Source organism: Cervus elaphus, chromosome 25 (genome assembly GCF_910594005.1).
Source record: "Cervus elaphus chromosome 25, mCerEla1.1, whole genome shotgun sequence".
NCBI classification, from domain to species: domain Eukaryota; kingdom Metazoa; phylum Chordata; class Mammalia; order Artiodactyla; family Cervidae; genus Cervus; species Cervus elaphus.
Window position 1 is genome coordinate 22481396 of NC_057839.1, and position 20480 is coordinate 22501875.

At 38.6% G+C, this 20480-nt stretch overlaps 1 protein-coding gene across 4 annotated transcripts in view; it reads left to right on the top strand.

The window, feature by feature from the left end:
• The window catches only part of PDE4D (phosphodiesterase 4D), a 1564000-nt gene that overhangs the window by 737245 nt on the left and 806275 nt on the right, over positions 1-20480 (top strand). Inside the window, exon 1 of one of the 4 annotated variants that reach the window (XM_043887127.1) lies at positions 18600-19704. The exons of the other annotated variants lie outside the window; for them this stretch is intronic. Within the exon in view, the coding sequence (XP_043743062.1) occupies positions 19439-19704 (266 nt within the window). The 5' untranslated portion in view covers positions 18600-19438. Of the gene's footprint in view, positions 1-18599; positions 19705-20480 lie in introns of those variants that run through there. 4 annotated transcript variants of the gene reach the window in all.

The window sequence follows — 20480 nt, forward strand, 5'->3', positions numbered from 1 at the left end:
ATCCAACCATCTCATCCTCTGTCTCCCCCTTCTCCTTATGCCCTCAATCTTTCCCAGCATCAGTGTCTTTTCCAATGAGTTGGCTCTTCGCATCAGGTGGCAAAAGTATTAGAGCCTCAGCATCAGTCCCGCCAATGAACATTCAGGGTTTATTTCCGTTAGGATTGAGTAGTTTGATCTCCCTGCTATCCAAGGGACTCTCAAGGGTCTTCTTGAGTACCACAGTTCAAAAGCATCAATTCTTCCGCACTCAGCCTTCTTCATGGTCCAACTCTCACCTCCATACATGACTACTAGAAAAACCATAACCTTGATTACATGGACCTTCATTGGCAATGTGATGTCTCTGCTTTTTAATACACTGCCTAGGTTTGTCATAGCTTTTCTTCCAAGGAGCAAGCATCTTTTAATTTCATGGCTGCAGTCACTGTCTGCAGTGATTTTGAAGCCCAAGAAAATAAAGTCTGTCACTGTTTCCATTTCTCCCCATCTCTTTGCCATTAAGTGATGGGGCTGGATACCATGATCTTGGTTTCTTGAATGTTGAGTTTTAAGCCAACTTTTTCACTCTCCTCTTTCACCTTCATCAAGAGGCTTTTAGTTCCTCAGCCTGGGGTAACTCTCAGACTTGGCTGTACATTGGAATCACCTGAGGAGCTTAAACAAATTGCTGATGCTGGGTCCCACCCCAGAGATACTTACATATTCAGTTTAGGGCATGACCTATACATTGAAATTTAAAAAAAACTCTAGGCGATCCTCACATGCCACTAAGGCTGAGAACAACTGTTCTCTAGATTGAAAGACAGGAGAATGAGTTGTATCCTGGTGTGTGAGGTTCACATTATAGTTTCTCCAAGAGATTTGGACTTCTTTTTTTTTTCCAAAAGCTCCTGGCTAACATGATCATATTGCTTTGGATGGTGTAAGGCACTAGCTCATTTGTACTATCATCTAGCGGCACATAGTTTGGAAGCGGCCATGAATCAAAGGAAAATTGGAGAAGGAAGGAAAAAAATGAGTAGTGAAAGTCCCAAAGTATTAGAAGCCTTGCATGAAGTAAAGGTGGCAAATACAAACCCACAGAGGGAAAAGGGGATGTTGGGTCATCACATTCTGTTTCACAAATTGGATTTAAATTTCATTGTCTTTTATCCCTGATTTTAATACCGCATGTCTCTAAATACATTGTCACAAAATTCTCAAGGATCACTAGAATAAAATTGCTTGTAATTAACTATTTCTCAAGTGAATGCATAAGTTATAGCACTTCGGTGGAGAGGAAGCTACTGTTATCCAAAGTGTCTGTGAGCGTATTAGGTCCATGCCAAGCGGTTTTAGGCAGGACCAAATATCAAGGACTTTTTAGCATGAACCAAATGTTGTATTGACTTTTGAGATAGGATAAGATGCTTCTGAAAATATCAAGGACTTCTTGTGTGGACCACATATCTTATGGACCAGATGTCTTATGGATGGAATATCTTATGAATGTTTTGGACAGAATCAAATATCCAAGATCTTTTGCTGTGGAACAAATGTCTTGTTAATGTTTTGGACAGGACCAAATGTTCTGCAAAGACATGTTCAAAACTCATCACTTTCTAATATTTTACTACATGTTGTTATTACCTATTTGTCTATTGTATCTGTATGGTAGAATCACTATAGAGTCATGACCCACTGTAAAGAAGCTTCTCTTCCCAACTCCATGTTCAGTGATGGCATGTTGGTAGCTTGAAATTGGCTGCACTGAGGGTATTTATATCATGGAAATAAGTAAATGCTACAAATTACAGATTTTTTCATCTCTTGTTTAAAGAGACTTAAAGAGTACTTAAAGAGTACTCCTACTTAAAGAGTAGTGGAGAAAATGTTGACGAGGCAGGTTAAAGTTGAGTGTCTGTAGATATTACATTGTAAAGAACATATAAAAAATTAAGCAAACACTCCTCTAGAATTTTTAAAGTGTTACCTGATACAGCAAAGAAATTGCCCCAGTCATTGACGAATGAGTGGAATTCCCAACATACATTTTTGTTACTTCACTTTTGTCTTGTTAATATAAACCAAAATATCAACTAACAGCCATGTAGGAACTATTAATACATTCCTTTTGCAAGTGCAACCTTAGTTTGATTACTTGAACAAGAGCTTAACTAAGATCAATAAATGCTTTCTGTGAGAGTCAAATGGCTTTATGGAATTAATGATTTAAAGACTATTGTGCACTTTTTTAACACAAACTTTATATGGTGAAGTTTTTAATAACTCTATGTATAATTTTTCCCAGAAAACTAGCTGCTAAATATTTACAATTTAATTGCCAAAACCCCTATGAAAAATAACTGTCTCCACTGTTCACTAGTGAAATGTAATTAAAACCTCAATATGATACTACTACACTTTTACCAGAATGGCTAAAAGTGAAATTATCTGGAAATAATTAGTGTGGATATATCTAGTGTGGACAAGAATATAGAGCATTAGGACTCACACACTGCTGGTCAGAGTTGAAAAGATCACTTCGGAGAACTGTTCAGCAGTATCTACCAAAAGTAAGCACGTGTACCTATGATACATCATGTATCATAGTATGTACAGTATGTACCTCCTGGCCATCTATCCAACAAAATGAGTGCTAATGTCTGATAAAATAGATGAGTCAGAATGTTTATACCAGCTTTATTTATAATAGCCCAAACTAGATACAGTCTAAATGTCCATTAATGGTAAAATGGATAAAGTGCAATATAGCCAAACAGTGGAATAATACTTCAGAGAAATGAAAAAGAAAAAAATATTGTTACACACAATAGCAAGGATAATCTCATAGTCATTATGTTGAATGAAAGAATACAGATGCCAGATGCAAAATGGTATATGCTGTTGGTTTCTATTTATATGAAGTTCAAGAACAGGCAGAACAAATTCATACTGGGAGAGGTCAAAGGAGTGGTTACCTCTTGGGGGAATATTGACTGAGAACAGCATTTTCTGTATTTTGATCAGGGTGTTGAAGACATATGTTAGACACGTTAAAAAATCAAACCAGACCCTTATGTTATGGCTTTTGTATTTTATGTAAATTTATGATACATCATTTAAAAGGTAAACATTGGTTTAAATAATCCCCCCAAGCCTGATGGCAACTTCCTAGTGTAGTTATAACATACTAGATTTTTACCAGTTAGAGATGAACTTGTAACTGTCCCCTTGAGGGCTGTGCAAGGCACAACTTGCAAACCCAAGTACTGCAGCCCTGACCACTGTGACCTGCAGAATCTTCTTTAAATGAAGCTCTTATAACATTACTGATTTCTCTTGATTCTGTGAGATGTTTTCAGTCAACAAACAGCCAAAAATCCAAATAGCGATTGACATTTTTACTTGAGCTAACAAGATTTTATGTTTATCCAAATGGATGTGTATGTTGTGATGTTTGATCTCCTCTCCCACTCTGCAAAGATTTCTTTTTCCTTTTCCTTTTTTTTTTTTTTTTAATGTATCTCTTTGAAAATATTTATTCTTGGGGTTTGATTTTATCATCTAGGAAGGTAGTTTTCAAATTTAACTGATCATCAGAATCACTAGACAAAGTTTCCTGGACCTCTGCCCTCCTGTACTTGTACTTGTGGGTTTGGGTTCTGAATCCTGCTTTAATATCACCCGGAAAACTGTAAGGATCTATGTGGTTTGGGAAACTACTATTGTTGTTGGTTAGTCGCTCAGTCATGTCTGAATCTTTGTGACCCCGTGGACTGCAGCCCGCCAGGCTCCTCTGTCCGTGGGGTTTCCCAGGCAAGAATACTGGAGTGGGTTGCCATTTGCTTCTCCAGGAAATCCTCCCAACCCAGGTATTGAACCTGCATCTCCTTCATTGTCAGGTGGATTTTTTACCTCTGAGCCACCAGGGAAGCCCTTGGGAAACTACTAACCTACCACTTTAGCTGTCCTGCCAGCCGTGTGTAAGAGTCAGATGATAAATATCTTATCAGATCAAGTTTGTATCTTAAAATGTTTATAACTCTGCATAGATGGCAGTGATTGCTCCAAGGGATGATGTGGACTCTTATTAATCGACTCTATTAAACTATTCTTTTGGGAACAGTTGTCCAACTCTTTAAGAATTCTAAATAATAATTTGACTCTGGTATGTCACTATGTGCATCACAAAGGTTCATGACTAATTGCTTAAATAATTTATTCAAGAGTTTGCCAGGAATTAGCATGAAAGTTACCAGTCTCTAATTTTGGAAACCCTTGTCCATGCTATCTTTTGACTGTAAGACTGTAAACACTTCTGCAAGTTTTTAGTACCTCTGCCTCTCTCTGTGATTCCTAAATCTTCCCTAAGCAGGTTATTGAAGGATGGGTAGAATGGCATTGGGTTCAACATCCCAGCAAGTAGAAATGCATAAAGAGTATGTGCTCATATAGAGCATATGTATTTAACTTCACATATTAACAACTGTGAACTGTTTTTACATAATACTATTCCTGATGGCTTCTTTCTCTTAGTTCAAATACTACCCAAATCTTTATAGCTAGTATTTATATTATTGAGAGATCTCTTATAAGGAACAGTGGATTTTACCAAGGGGAGTTCTGCAGTCATCTATTCCATCATGATCATTTTTAGATAACGACACTGAGACCTGGAGAGTGAAGGGCTTGCCTCAGGCCCTAGAGCCAGTAGTTAAAGAATCAGGATGAGACTCCTGGCCACGTGCTCTTTCAGCCACACACAGTTCAGTTCAGTTCAGTCACTCGGTCGTGTCCGACTCTTTGTGACCCCATGAACTGCAGCACGCCAGGCATCCCTGTCTATCACCAACTCCCTGAGTACACCCAAACCCATGTCCATTGAGTCGGTGATGCCATCCAGCCATCTCATCCTCTGTCGTCCCCTTGGCCTCCTGCCCTCAATCTTTCCCAGCATCAGGGTCTTTTTCCAATGAGTCAGCTCTTCGCATGAGGTGGCCAAAGTATTGGAGTTTCAGCTTCAGCATCAGTCCTTCCAATGAACATTCAGGACTGATTGGATCTCCTTGCAGCCCAAGGGACCCTCAAGAGTCTTCTCCAACACCACAGTTCAAAAGCACCAATTCTTTGGTGCTCAGCTTTCTTTATAGCCACACACAACTATTTATCTAAGAATGCTGCAGCAACACAGACTACCAGACTAGGATCCAGTGAGTTTACAAATTCAATCCTTATCTAGACCATTAATTTTGCCCAAGGAAACAGTCCCACAAAACAGTAATAGAGTTCCAGCCAGGCATTGAAAAATTCTACACTGATATATTAAAGAAGAGCTAGGCAAGAAAGATAAATGCTCTGCACAATCTATCTTTATTACAGGAAAAGCAGTTTAAAACATATTTTACTGAGTAGTGCCAGAACATTACTAAAATAGAAAGTTAATCCTTTTTCCTTTGGAAAAAAACTTTCTATAATGTGTAGATATTGTCATATTAGAGACACTCCTGGGAAATGCTTGGTCAACTAAAATTGTTAAAAAGCTAAAATTGAGCATTGACTTGGAGGCAAAGTGAAATATATCTTCCCACCTCTGCTCATTTTAATGGTAGCCAGAGATGCCTTCTTAATTTTTTCCTCAAGAAGTATTCTTGAGGGGAGAAAAAGGCTTTGGTAGCTAGTGTGGGGAAATTGATGGTAGCATCAGGCTGTTTGAGGACAATGTGCTGGAAATTCAAACCCTGTTGGAGGGAATATAAATTGAATCAGCCACTTTGCAGAACAATTTGGCAGTTTCTATTAAAATGAAAAATGCTTATCTCTTGTCATTTAACAAGGCTACGTCTATGTGTCTGTTATTTTTTTTTTTTTTAATGTCTTGGAATGTGTGCCCAATAAGGAATTTTCAAGGTTGTTTTTATGTGTCAAAGTGAGCAACTGGACACCTGAATGCCCATGAGTAGGGAAATGCTCGTTGAACTGAGAAATAGCCATAGTATGGAATACTGTGCATCAGCTAAAAAATCACATGGGAGATCTTTATTGAATGGAAAAAGCAAGTTGTTGAATAATCAGAATAGTCACCGAGACTGTGCTTTCAGAAATCCTCAGAAAACAGTAATATATGTTTCTGCTGATGCTGCTTAGTCGCTTCAGTCATCCCTGACTCTGTGCAGCCCTAAGGATTGCAGCCTGTCAGGCTCCTGTGTCCATGGGATTCTCTAGGCAAGAGTACTGGAGTGGGTTGCCACGCCCTCCTCCAGGGGATCTTCCTGACCCAGGGATGAAACCCGGGTCTCCTGCATCGCAGGTGGATTCTTCACCACTGAGCTACCAGGGAATCCCAGTATATGTTTCTACAGGCACACAATTATTCATGAATCACATAGAGGTCTAGAATTTTGCTGCACAGTATAGTAGCCACTAGCCACATAAAGCTATTTAAATGTAAATAGCTATTCAAATGTAAAGAAATATAAATAAAAATGCAGTTTCTCAGTTGCATTACTTATATTTCAAGAACTGAATAAGCCACATTTGGCTAGTGACTACTGTAATGAACAGCAGAGGTCTAGAAACAAACACAGCTGATAATAGGGCTACCTGTGAGGGGCCGTTAATTTGGGGATGGTGGTTTAAAAGTACTTTTGATTTCTGGGTGACCTTTTTAAAATTTTACAAATAGATTATATATGACCTGTATAATTTATAATACGGGCTTCCCTGGTGGCTCAGATGGTAAAGAATCCGCCTGCAATGCGGGAAACCTGGGTTTGATCCCTGGGTTGGGAAGATCCCCTGGAGGAGAGCATAGCAACCTGCTCCGATATTCTTGCCTGGAGAATCCCCATGGACAGAGGAGCCTGGTGTGCTAGAGTCCATGGGGTCGCAAAGAGTCAGACACGACTGAGAGACTAAGCACAACACAGTTTATAAGAACACATTTGTAGACTTAAACATATGCCTAGCAATAGGATTTCTAAAACTTTTCAAACTTTTACTCTTCAGATAAGTGTAAATTGATTTGGGCACACTGTCCTTTTAGCCAGGTAACTTTTTAAAAGCACATAAAACATAGTAAAACAAACCGCACACATCATTTTTCCTACCTCTAACAAATGCTGCTGAGCACTTACCATATTCTAGGCATTTAAAGTATGTAAAAGAAAAATGTTGCCTGCCCTATCAGTAAACAAAGGATGCTGCAGCCATCAAACCATCAGGCACCACAGCCATCCCATGGTTCAACCTGTGGGGATTTAGATGGAGAAAACAGGAGACTGGCCCTAGTTAGTTAAAGTTCATATCAGAGGAATGATTTCAGTGAGCCCAGACTCTTGCATCTTCCCATACATAGAAAAGTGCTAAATTCATTTACTTGAGATGTATGATTTTTCTTTAATTAACCATAATCTATTGCTGTTCCAACTACCTGGATTTTTTGTTTTTGCTTTTGTTTTTCAAAAACTCATATATCCTGGCTCCTCCCTTGTCTCTTTGGAGTAGTCCGTCAGAGCCGTCTGAGAGGCTGTCTCCCAGGCTTAAGTCCTCAGTTTGTCTGCCAAATAAAACATAATTCTTAGTTTTTAGGTTGTGCATTTTTTTCAGTCACAAATGTAAGGCTTTCAAGGCAACTGCTGCTTAACTGAAGTGTATTCACCATGGGTTCAATAAGAGGATTTCTTTGTCATTCATTATTTTTCCTTTGTAATGGGTTAAGTAATTACTGGTTGGCTTTATGCAGTGCTTGTATAATTTCATAACATAAATGGTGGTTATTACATTAGCTAGAGTGTAGGCTTTTATATTCATGTAATACTTTATTAGGGCTGAGAAATAATTATTTTGGAAAAAAGCAGATTTTGTGGATATAATTAAGGAATCATTTGAGCACTTCAAAGTCAGAATAACTTCAATGATTAATTTTTTAGATAATAGGTCAAGAGCATGGTAGTGAATCTTGATGATGAGTGTTCTTGACAACACTCCATATACAGAAAATGGCACTGAGAAATCCCAACTAACTCTTGTTGACCTCAAAAAAAATTCACAACCTAAAAGTTGAGAGTTATTTATGTTGTATTTGGTGGGAATGTCTAGGACTTCAAACCCAGGAGACAGCATCTCAAGTGACCCTGAGAGAACTATTCCAACAAGGTGAGAGGAGGAACCAGGTTATACAGAAGTTTTACAACAAAGTTCAGGTAGTCTGAACCTCAAAAGAATATGGTTAATTAAATAAAACCAGATAACCCAAGTTAAGGAATTTAGTGCTTATTTTTGTATGGGAAGATGCAACAGTCTGGGCTCACTTAAATCATTCCTTTGATATATCACCTATGGGGGCCAATATCTTGTTTTCACATCCTGAGCTTTGGAAAACTCAGCAGTGGCCACAGGACTGGAAAAGATCAGTTTTCATTCCAATCCTAAAGAAAGGCAATGCCAAAGCAATGCTCAAAATTTTCCAAATTAGGTTTCAATAGTACGTGGATCGAGAACATCCTTGTTCAAGCTGGATTTAGAAAAGGCAGAGGAACCAGAGATCAAATTGCCAACATCTGTTGGATCATAGAAAAAGCAAGAGAATTCCAGAAAAACATCTACTTCTGCTTCATTGACTACACTAAAGCCTTTGATTATGTGGATCACAACAAACTGTGGAAAATTCTTAAAGAGATGGGGACACCAGACCATCTTACCTGCCTCCTGAGAAATCTGTATGCAGGTCAAGAAGCAACAGTTAGAATCGAACATGGAACAACAGACTGGTTCCAAACTGGGAAAGGAGTATGTCAAGGCTGTATATTGTCACCTTGCTTATCTAATTTTTATGCAGAGTACATCATGAAAAATGCCCAACTGGATGAAGCACAAACTGGAATTAAGATTGCCAGGAGAAATATCAATAACCTCAGATATGCAGATGACACCACCCTTATGGCAGAAAGCAAAAAGGGGCTAAAGAGCCTCGTAATAAAGGCTCCTCCTCAGAAAGAGGAGAGTGAAAAAGCTGGCTTAAAACTAAACATTCGAAAAATGAAGATCATGGCATCTAGTCCCATCACTTCATGGAAAATAGATGGGGAAACAATGGAAACAGTGACAGACTTTATTTTTGGGGGCTCCAAAATCACTGCAGATGGTGACTGCAGCCATGAAATTAAAAGATGCTTGCTCTTTGAAAGAAAAGCAATGACAAACCTGAAGAGCATATTAAAAAGCAGAGACATTACCAACAAGGTCTGTCTAGTCAAAGCTATGGTTTTTCCAGTAGTCATGTATGGATGTGAGAGTTGGACCATACAGCTTTCCTAAGCTGCACACCGAACAATTGATGCTTTTGAACTGTGGTGTTGAAGAAGACTCTTGAGAGTCCCCCGGACAGCAAGGATATCAAACCAGTCAATCCTAATGGAAATCAGTCCTGAATATTTATTGGATGGACGGATACTGAAGTTGAAACTCCGTACTTTGGCCACATGATGCAAAGAACTGACTCATTGGAAAAGACCCTGATCCTAGGAAAGATTGAAGGCAAGAGGAGAAGGGGACGACAGAGGATGAGATGTTTGGATGGCATCCCTGACTCAATGGACATGAGTTTGAGTGAGCTCCAGGAGTAGGTGATGAGCAGGGTAGCTTGGCATGCTGCTGTCCATGGGATCGCAAAGATTCGGACATGACTGAGCAACTGAACTGACTGACTGAGCCTCCTTCTCCAGGATCAGCATAGGAAGTGGTTCCCTCGGTGGATGGCTCGGGAGGTAGAGAATCTGGCTGCAATGCAGGGGACATGGGTTGGATTCCTTGTTGGGGAGAGCCTCTGAAGGAGGAAATGGCAACCCACTCCAGTATTCTTGCCTGAAAAATCTCATGGACAGAGGAGCCTGGTGGGCTAGATTCCAAAGGGTCATAAAGAATCAAACACAACTGAGCAAACACAGGCAAGCACATTAGGGAGTGGCTGCAGTCACTAGATGCATCTGCTAGATGGCAGATATTCTTTCCTTCCTGAGGTCCCTCAGTGCTCGCCAGTTCACCCTTGTGATGGCTGCAGTTGTTGATGACTGTGACATCTTTGTTTACTGATATGGCAAGAAATATTCCATCTCTCTCTGAACACAGCAAAGAGTGAGTCTTGTGTCATCAGATATACAAGTTCAGCATCCTCATTATACACATAGAACCTAGTCATAGTATTTGTTCAATTAAATGCTTTCAGATTAATTAAATCATATCCTGGAAAGAGTCTATTAGTCTTAAATAAGTCTTTAAATTTCAATAAATAATACAGAAACAGGCAAAGAATTCTACCACACTTGTTAAATGATCTGTTTTTTCAACTTCTATCAAGTCTTTTTTTTCTTCATCTTAAAATGTGGATCTAACATAGCAATATTTGCTTTTAGAATTCAATCTTTTTGAATGTATATGCTCATTTAAAAAAAGTTTATTAAAGTTACTTAAAATTCATTATTTATGAAAATATCAACAACAAATTAAAGCACTACACAAATAGCTAAATATAAATTTAAAAGAACACCACCTAAGTGCAAGTTAATTGCCCTTATTTGCTAGACTTAAATTGCCAAGCATCTCTACTTATTTTTGTGGCTGGATATTTATGGAGTGATCCATGAACTGGCACTGACATCACCTTGGAACTTTGGAAATTCAAAATCTCAAGCCCCACACCTCAGGCCTCCTGAATCAATATCTGTACTTGGCATGGTCTCCAGGTGATTCTTAGATACACTAAAGCTTAAAAAATAATCATGTGGCTTTCAGTTGCCTTTGCACACCCTCTCACAGACAGTCCCATGTAGAGTCACGCTTCTCTAAGCCATTAGCCTGTGGATGGCCTTTCAACCATGCTCTCTATAAGGTTGTCATTTAGACTCACAATCCCAGCTAGCTCACAGCCACTAAAGATATTTGATAGCTATCTCATAGCCTCTGCTAAAGTGTGCCTTTTACAAGGGGAAATGCACCGATTAAGGAGGGGGGTGGGATTGATATCAGGGCAGGAGCATAACAATTACCTTCCGTCTGATAGAAGATGGTGCCAGGGCAGCAGGCTTCCCTGGTGACTCAGCAGTAAAGAATCCACCTGAAATGCAGGACACCGCCTACAATGCAAACAGATGCAGGTTCGGTCCCTGGGTGGGGAAAATCCCCTGGAGGAAGAAACGGTAACCCACTCCAGTATTCTTGCCTGGGAAATCCCATGGAAAGAGGAGCCTGTAGGGCCATAGTTCATTGGGTCGCAAGAGTTGGACACGATTTAGTGACTAAGCCACCCTCACCACTAGGGCAGCCCCTGAAAGCATTCTGTTTGACTGCGGTTCAGTAGAAAAAGAAAGCAGCATAACAGAAGCCAGGGAAGCGTCATATTATCTATCAGCCTTGTTCAAGAAGTTGTTTGTAGTAAGTCCAGCTAAGTGTTTCTGGAAATACCCATCTCTGGACATGCTGGAAGATGCAGCAGATTCAGAGCCAAGCAAGCCTGCTTTCATAAATCACACTAACATTAAAAACCTGTAAAAGCATATCACATTAGCATAATTGAACCATATTAAAAGACATATTAAAGATCTTATTGTAAGGAAGCCTCAAAACCTATTTAATTATATTCAACATACATATATATATTTATCACAAAATGCTTTTTATCCCCACACAACACTCATTAAAATTGGCCAAAACTAGTCTTTGTGAAATGTGAGTGCGCAAGTTTCTCTTATTGCCCCAAAGTTGAGATAAGCCCCGAAGTTTTGGAAAATCCAACGTTATGTAACAGTGAATATATCTATCTCTGTAGTTTCACTATTTTAAAACAATGCTTTGATTCCAAATATTAAATTAACAGGCATTGCTCTCCCACTCTGTCTCCCAAGCTGTGACTCAGATGTCAGAACAAATTTTTTTACCTAGTTAGGGAAGGAATTTTCCCAAGTTTCGGGGCCATAAAAGCATTAGTAAGGCACCTGGTTAGTGCAGCACACTCTTATATTCCATCTTTAATATCTTAAATATTAAATTTATCTTTTCCATTTCTCCTTTAAAAGCATCATCTGTGACACATACTATCACTCCATGCAAATGCAAGAGGTCGTAGTCCCTCAGGATGCACTTGATAACAGTTTTTCTTCAATGGCAACTAAAACTTGCTGTTGAAGACAGCATCTAATTTCCTTTATTTAGCATTCTAAAACCCTCATCAAATTATAAGACTCTTAACTAGAGAGCTAAGTTCCTGTGAAAGTGAATGAACTTGTTCAAGGTGACTTGCGTGTGTGCTCAGTCATGTCCAACTCTTATGATCCCATGGACTGAAGCCTGCCAGGATCCTCTGTCCATGGGATTTTCCAGGCAAGGATACTGGAGTGGGTTGCCATTTCCTACTCCAGGGGATCTTCCCAACCAACTCAGGGGTTGAACCCAGGTCTCCTGCATTGGCAGGCAGATTCCTTACCACTATACCAAGGTGACTTAGTTGGCTTAGTTGGGACCAAAACTCCAGTTTCTGTGATGTCTTTTGTAAAGCGTACCACATTAACGACCAAGTCTCAGAAGGTTCCTTACAGTTAGGTATAAAAAGTATCATCTGTAAAAACAATTTAGTTATGAGGGATCACTGTCTAATATGTTAAACTTAAAAAAAAAAGTCTCCAGCTACAATTATAAACCTCTGTGTCATGGACTTCCCATGAAATAACTTCTGTCTCCTAAAAAACCGTATCCAAAAAACAGAAGGACTGAAACAGATGTTATGTGTCAGGGTCAGAGGCAGGCTTTCTAGTTATATTATGCTAATTAGAGAAAGACTTTAATTCTTTCCTGGGACCTTTCCTGGGGGATGGATACAGAGACTGAAAAACAGAGATGAGGAAATTTATTCCTTGCTGTTGAGATTTCACTAGATCACTACTGTATTCTATTCCTGTGAGCTTGGGAAACATGTTGAATTTTGTTCACTAACATGTCTTTATGGGGACAAAAACAGCAAAAGGCTCTGAAGGTCTACCCGAGTTCATTTGTGCTCTCGAAAGTCTCTTGTTTGTAATACAGTGGACAATTTTGGTGAGTTTGGAGATCTTTGGTTATGAAGAAATACCTGTCAGAGCCTCAAAATACCATTACTAATGGGCATTGATTGGGGATACGTTTACTTTAAAAACTTGGACATACTTTCACTTCAAAAACTTGTGACAAATATTTTGCAGATATTAGTTTTGCACATATCAAATTGTGTGAACTCATTTTGTTGAGAATATCTTATTAATTTACTTGACTTTTTGTAAAAACACAAAGGCAGTCTATTGCAGTGATTACATGCATGGGCCCTGTTCTTCAACTATCTGCTTTACAATCCCAACTCTATTATCTACTGAGTGTGTATGACCTTAAGGAAGTTTTTAAATTTTGGTGCCTCAGTTTTCTCAACTTCAAAATGAAGGCAGTAGTGCCTGCCTCATTAGAGTTATGACAATGACCAAATTAAGTAGTGATGCAGAGTGCTTGCACTTAGGGCATTTGGTTTTGCAAAATCTAGAAAATTGCTCATTCAGTATGCTAGGGGATAATCCACTATAGATAGAGTAGAATAGGGGATTTTTTGGTCTGCAAGTTAAAGGCAAAAATGGCTAGCTATTCTTCCCATTGAAGGAAGACCCAGAAATATCAGATACTGTGTTAAAATTTTAGTGGCCATCAGAACCTATTTTCTTTATTGAAGTTTGGCTAATACTTAGAACTTTCTAGTGTTTCATTTTAGCAGAGTAATGAAGAAGAATTCTTTTCTACTATTGGAAGCTTTTTTAGGTGACTGTATCAAGAGAAAAGGAAAGAATCTTACCTAAACTGTATTGAAGGTTTATTTTTTTTCTCAGAAATAAAATGAACATGCTGGGTAAATGTGGCTGGTATAAGTTGTGCCCTATAAAAAGGTAACTTTTTGTTCAAATTAAATGTTAATTTACTCTGTCAATAGATAGATCCCTAACATCTAGCTTTAATCTGGGGGTGGGGGGTAAACCCATTGACTAGATTTAATATAGAAACAAAGCCCATGTAATCTTTCTATTAAAATGAATTGAGCTTGAAAAAAGACATTGTCTGTGCAAAATGTAGCTCTAATATAAATCAAGCAATTATATTTCTTTTGTTCAATAAGCCCTAGATGCCTTTTTTTAATATTAACAGCCTTTTGATGATTAATTTAGGTGAACTACACTTAATTAGATGAACTATATAATTGATTATGATTATTTTTTCTCTTTCTTTTTTAAATTATGAAAGTATGATAACACATGTATAGGAGACTTGGAAAATACAGAACAAAGTTACATATAGTTCCACTTTATATTACAATTTGCTTTAACCAGTAAATCCTTCCAATTCTTATGTGATCAGCCTCTTCTTTCTATTTCTACACAAATTTATATTGAAACAGAACTGTGAAGATAAACAGCCTTCAGAATCACCCTTCTCCAAATTATAATACATAATGCCACCAAATTTATCTTATTTAAATCTCTCTATATATTACTTAGCTACATCCGAAATAGATAATTTTTACTCAGTTTTCCACAGGAGTCTAAAAAATCCAACATCTCTCACCTCCCCTAGAGTGCTAACTCCCAAAAATATCATGTTATTCTTCTTCCACATGCACTTTCTTTCAAGGCCTAATTTTGTCCTGCTCCTTTTTTGAGTTATTGTTCCATTGGTCTAGATATATTTTAGTTACTCCTTTAAATCTTTGAAGCACTGATTGTTTTTATTATTAGTTTGATACTTATCATTTATTTTCTCTATTGCAGGGTTTGTATATATCTTCTATTTTCAAATAGATGTTTTACTGTATTTAATCTCCACCAACCAGCCCAGTACCTAATAAATGTTCAATGATAATGATGATTTGAAAGCCTTGTTCTATAATGTTCACAAGGATAACGTAATTTGATCATAAGAATAAATTCTAAATAAAAATAGTCACAAGAAAAATATAAAATATATTTTATATATTAATATACATTAAAATAAAAACTATAAAATAATTTTAGAATATATTATTTTATAGAGTAGAAAACTACCATTTCATTTGGAATTCAAATGAAAACACCTTATCGAAGGTACACAGGCACATAGATGAAAAAACCCTGAGGAATTCCACCTCGATCTGCCCTCACTTGAATAACATGCCTTTGTAAGAATTTCATGACTTGGCATGTTTCACAGGTTGTCACTGTGTATGTCCTAAGTAAAGCCAAGGAAAGAATTTAGTGTTAATTAAACCAGGAGGTCAGGGCACTCAGATTTCTATTTTCCATCATCAATTTTAAATATTGAATTTGCTTTCCTTTTGGGGTGATTTGATATAGAATTAAAATAAGACACCCTGGCACTTTATAGACAAAACTCTGTTGTGCATTGTTGAACTAATGACTTTGGGTAAGTTATTTTTCCTCCTTATGCTCGCTTTGGTAAAATAGTGTTAATGACATAAAACCCTAAGAGTTATTACAAGAATCAAATGAGAGACCCTGCCACAAAGTTGCTATCTACTAAGTGTAAATATCTGTAGGTTCCTTGTATCATTGAGTGACAGGTTTCATTTACTGGGTATTTACTCTGTATCAGGTTCTCTTCATATACTTTGTATCATGGGTATTAACGCATCAAATCTTTGCAGTATTCTTATGCAATAGCTATTATTCTCATTCTATTTCACACATGAGAAACTAAGCCATAGACAAGTACACAGCTAGTAAATATCATAGCTGGGGTTCAAAATATGCTTTTGTGTTGCATACATATGTTCTTAACTGTTAGACAACATAATCTCTCCCACTATCAGATAATTTCCATGGACCACATCCTTTAGACAATATGAAAATATGAAAAGCAGTCTCATTTTAATGCACTATTTACTTAACTAAAACATGGTTGGGGGAAATATACAATGCATTCCGTAGTTGAGTATAACTCAGTTTAATTTATCCATTGTTTTGAATTAGCCACACCATTGCCCCCTTTGAATTGTGAGAAATCCAGCCTTGTTTGTTCTTACCTAGGCAAGGGCACACTTGTAAGTCTTTGTCCCAGAACCTGTACAAATCTTACTTCTTATTTGTTTTGCTGCTTATGAATTATTAATTAAACAAATGTTTTCAAGGATTCCAAAAAACCCTGAAAAAACAGATTTTGAAAATTCACAGAAAGGTATCTAGGAAAGTTTTTATTAAGTTGAGATGCTATCTGCTGTTCTAGGCGTGGGTGCTTTTATCAAAACATTTTGCCCACTTTCAAATTTCCACTCGTTAGAATCTAAGGCCTTATTTGGGCGTCACTGTACTGTGCTTTTCAGAAAAGTTTCTGGCAGCTAGTTTTGAAAAGATTTTGTTTAAAAAAAGAGGAAAAAGCAAGCTCTGTAGTCCTCCTGTTGGAAGAGTTCCCCTAACCTCCTGCATTATTATAAAGAGAATTGCCTATTTATCCAAACCTCCTCCACCTGGTTATCGTCAGAACTTTACAATTTGTGCTTCCTAAGGCAGTTATTTTCAAGCATGATTTTGTAACACTGCAGGCTCTTGCAGGGTATTTCAAGGAGGTGACAAATAATTCTCAAAACAAAATTAATCCTATTTTCAAAAAGGAGCATGCATGCCATGTATCGCTGGGGGGCATTCAGGAGGGTAATTGTAGATGTCAGGAAATTGAACAAATAATGACAGAATATGGGCACCTGTATAGAGGTAGCCAATTCTTCTACAATGGAATCTTTTAGCATGCACTAAGCAATGGGAGATTTGCGAGATGCCTTTGTTCTATCTTAGTCCATGTTTAACCATGGTTCTCAATGAGTTTTTTAATAGAATAGTATTATATCTTCTATTTTAGCTTAGTTGTGATTATCTACAAAGTGCCCAGTGTCTTTGAGCAGCCACATTACAGGTCAAATATGAGAAGAATAGCTTGTAAATATTTTACTCCTCTTAAGTAAAGGTCACTGAAAGCAAACACTAGAACCTAGAATCCTCTGAACTCAATGAATTTCCCAATATAGATCCCATAGCATTCTCAGTCCGATCAATACGTTATTTGATCACTGAGAAATACTTTTGTCTACTTGGAGCCAGCCTTTTAAACATCTCCAGTTTCCAGGCTCTCCTCTGGGTACCTGGGCTACACTTTGTCCTGTCAGTCGTTATGCACTTTATCGATTATCTTTAAATATCATAATATCCTAGACACTCGATAGAGTACCTAGCACAAATATGCTCGTGTTTGTTGAATGAAACAAGTCTTTAGAGAGTGGCATTTTTTTTTCTTTTTGTCATGTCAGTTTACTACTTACTGGTTTTTCTTTTTCCCTTCACTTTATCCCGTTATCTGAACTTTTTATTTCTACAAGCCTGAATAGGTTTTATATCTGCTAACTTCATTTGTTTTTAGTTTTGAACAAGACATGCTTACTAATTCCTTATTGGAATTTCATGTTCTAATTCCTCATTTGGAGTGGTCTTTTGTGTTAACTTCCTTTCCACTAACTTTTGATTCCCTCCCGTCAAGCTATACTGCACTCAGCATTCTCTCTTCACTTATGCACACCATTCTCATTGTATTTTTCTGCGCCTAATAATTTCACTCTGTAGGTCTTCTGGTGTCTTTTTCTGAGCATAGTGTAGTCCTTTCCATTAAATTATGATCTCTTTGAATGTAAGCAGGCACTCCTGTTTTGTACAACTTCTAATGCAATTGTCAGGCCCTCAGCCCATTTTTCAGAAATTTGGTGTCATTTTAATCATTACGTATGCCAAATTTTCTGATGAAGTCAAGGCACATGTGTACTGTCAAATTATTATAGGTACACCAAATGGTGGCCCTGGGCTTATATAGTCAGATCCTCAGAGTATCCTTTTCTGTAACATTTTAAATGCAAGGAATTAAAACTTCAGGTGGAACAACCAAGGAAGGAAATAGGAGGAACTTTTAGAATCCACCTAATAGTAATTATAGAAACCAAAAAATAACTGGATCAGACTACTCTGTTTTCCATTTTATCTGAATGTATTGCCTAACTCCTTCTTAAGTTATTGTGTTTTAAAGTTTTTCAAAATATTATTAGATCCTGAGAAATATGCTTTGATTTCCATCTTGAATTGTCTGTAGCATCACCTGGCTGCTGGGGACATCTATAATCAAAGGTTTGGATTCCCTTTCAAATGCATATCTGAAGCTTGTACTTCTGGTGGCCCTATAATGAGATTTAACAGGCTTTATTACCTACTTACTTGAATTGTAATATTTAATTCTTCTTTCCAGTAGCAAACTAAGTAGGCAAGAAATAATTTCTTCTATTTTAAACCTACTTTGAGTTTGTAGCAGCTATTCTGATCACAAATAAAAATCTTACATTAAATAAACAACTGAGGAAATGACTATGGAAAGCCAGAAAGCTAGATTTATTTCTTTTATAAGTGAATAAAATGTCTATACCATAAGCAATAATTGAAACTTTAAAAATCATTTTTAAATCCCCTTATGAAAGCAGTCTCTTCCTCTGGAGTGTCATCAGTTTAAATGCAAAGAGATAACAAACACCATTTGGGGCTATAACTGTGTTGTTCCACGCTTTGAAAGGTTCTTCATTAGGCTATACGACGCAACCTGTAATGTGTTCCACATGTAGTATTTTGAAACCTTTTGTTTGGTTTCTAACTAGACAGAAAGGAAAAGAGAGTCCATTTTCTCCTCTTGGGATTTGTCTTACAAGGTCCGTCAGATGGAGCTGAGCAAACAGGGAACTATTTCTCCTTGTATAGCTCCTGTCTGTTTATCCCCCCCCCCCCCCCCCCTTATAAAAACCGAAGGACTAGCAATTTCTTTTATGAACGGGGACTGAAGGCTGAAGGGAGGTAAATAGACCTTGCGGGAGAGGAAGGTCAGGTTCAAAGTTTTTCTTTTCTCTGGATTCAGGAATAAGCAAATGAAAAGACTAGCCAAACAACGGGCAGCAGGCATCTGATGGTTAAGCCCTACCTCCGCCCCCCTCCCCCAGGACTTTTTATGTACATAAGCAGAAGTCTCTGGAGCAGCTGCGACGCATTAGTTCCAATAGTTTAGCAGGCTGTTTCGTGGCGCTGACAAAAGCCTCGCTCGCCGTGGCTCCCTCCATGTTCCGCTGCCCCGCGAGCTCGGCGGTGAGCCTTGGCAGGATCGGCAGAGGGGGGGTGACGTTCGCGAGGCTTCCGCCGTGGAGCGCGCTCGCCGCCCCTACTCCCAGCCCCGTCTCCGCCGAGAGACTGAGGCAGGCGGCCGAATGAACTAGCAGCGACCTGCTTCCCCGGACCTCTCCCCGGGAGCCCGAGCGAGGCAGTCCCTGGAAAGAGGCCAGGCAACCACGTTGCCCTGGATCACTGCCAAGTGTACAAAGTTGACCGCGAAAATGGCTCAGCAGACGACAAGCCCGGACACCTTAACAGTCCCTGAAGTGGATAATCCGCATTGTCCAAACCCCTGGCTGAACGAGGATCTTGTGAAATCCTTGCGGGAAAACCTGTTGCAGCACGAGAAGTCCAAGACCTCAAGGAAATCGGTGTCTCCCAAGCTCTCACCCGTGATTTCGCCGAGAAATTCCCCCAGGCTCCTGCGCAGGATGCTTCTCAGTAGCAACATCCCCAAACAGCGGCGGTTCACCGTGGCACATACGTGGTAAGGTTTGCACGGATGAGCAGACATGGTGGCCAGGTGCCCCTGGGTGATTTCTTGCGCCTCCTGCCTTTCACTTTAGGGGTAGGAAGGTGAGTGGAGGACCGTCTTCACTCCTCACCCATTATTTATCGGAAATAATCTACCTTAATATAAATCGCATATGTGTCCAAGTCAGGGTAGAAATCCTTGAGACTGGTAATAGGAGCCTTTGACATGTTTGACATGGGTGGTGCTCCAAGTTCTATTCCTATTGCAAGTTCCTACAAGAAAACTGGATTCCAGATGTCAAATAAGAATGCAGGTTTTTTCCAATACTGACATGGTGGCGTTTCTTTGATTCCTAAGCTAGTATCCCTGCAAGATCCTGCAACAACCTAGTGGGGGAAAAGACTAGAAAGGAGAGAAGAAAATCGTAGTTTGTTCTCTTTCCTGCATGACCGTGATTCAACAGAGATGTGTATGGAGCGTGTGTGTGGGTGGGTGTGTAAAATAGTGTGTCTCAGTAAAACCCCTCCTAGCTACTGACCTTAATATATTTGTGATCTCAAAGTGCCTTTTCAGTGGGTTTAGGAATGCCAGTGCAGAAAGTTTCAGGCTGGTACTTGGCAATATTGCTCTGTTCTTCGCATATGAATTCTTTGACTGTTTTGTCAGTATTTTTATTTGCTATATGCATGTTTTATCTGCTATAATAGGTGACTTTGTTTTATGCGTATGGTGCCAGCTAGGTGTCTAGATGATTCTTGGTATTTTTCTGCTGTCATAAAACAAATATT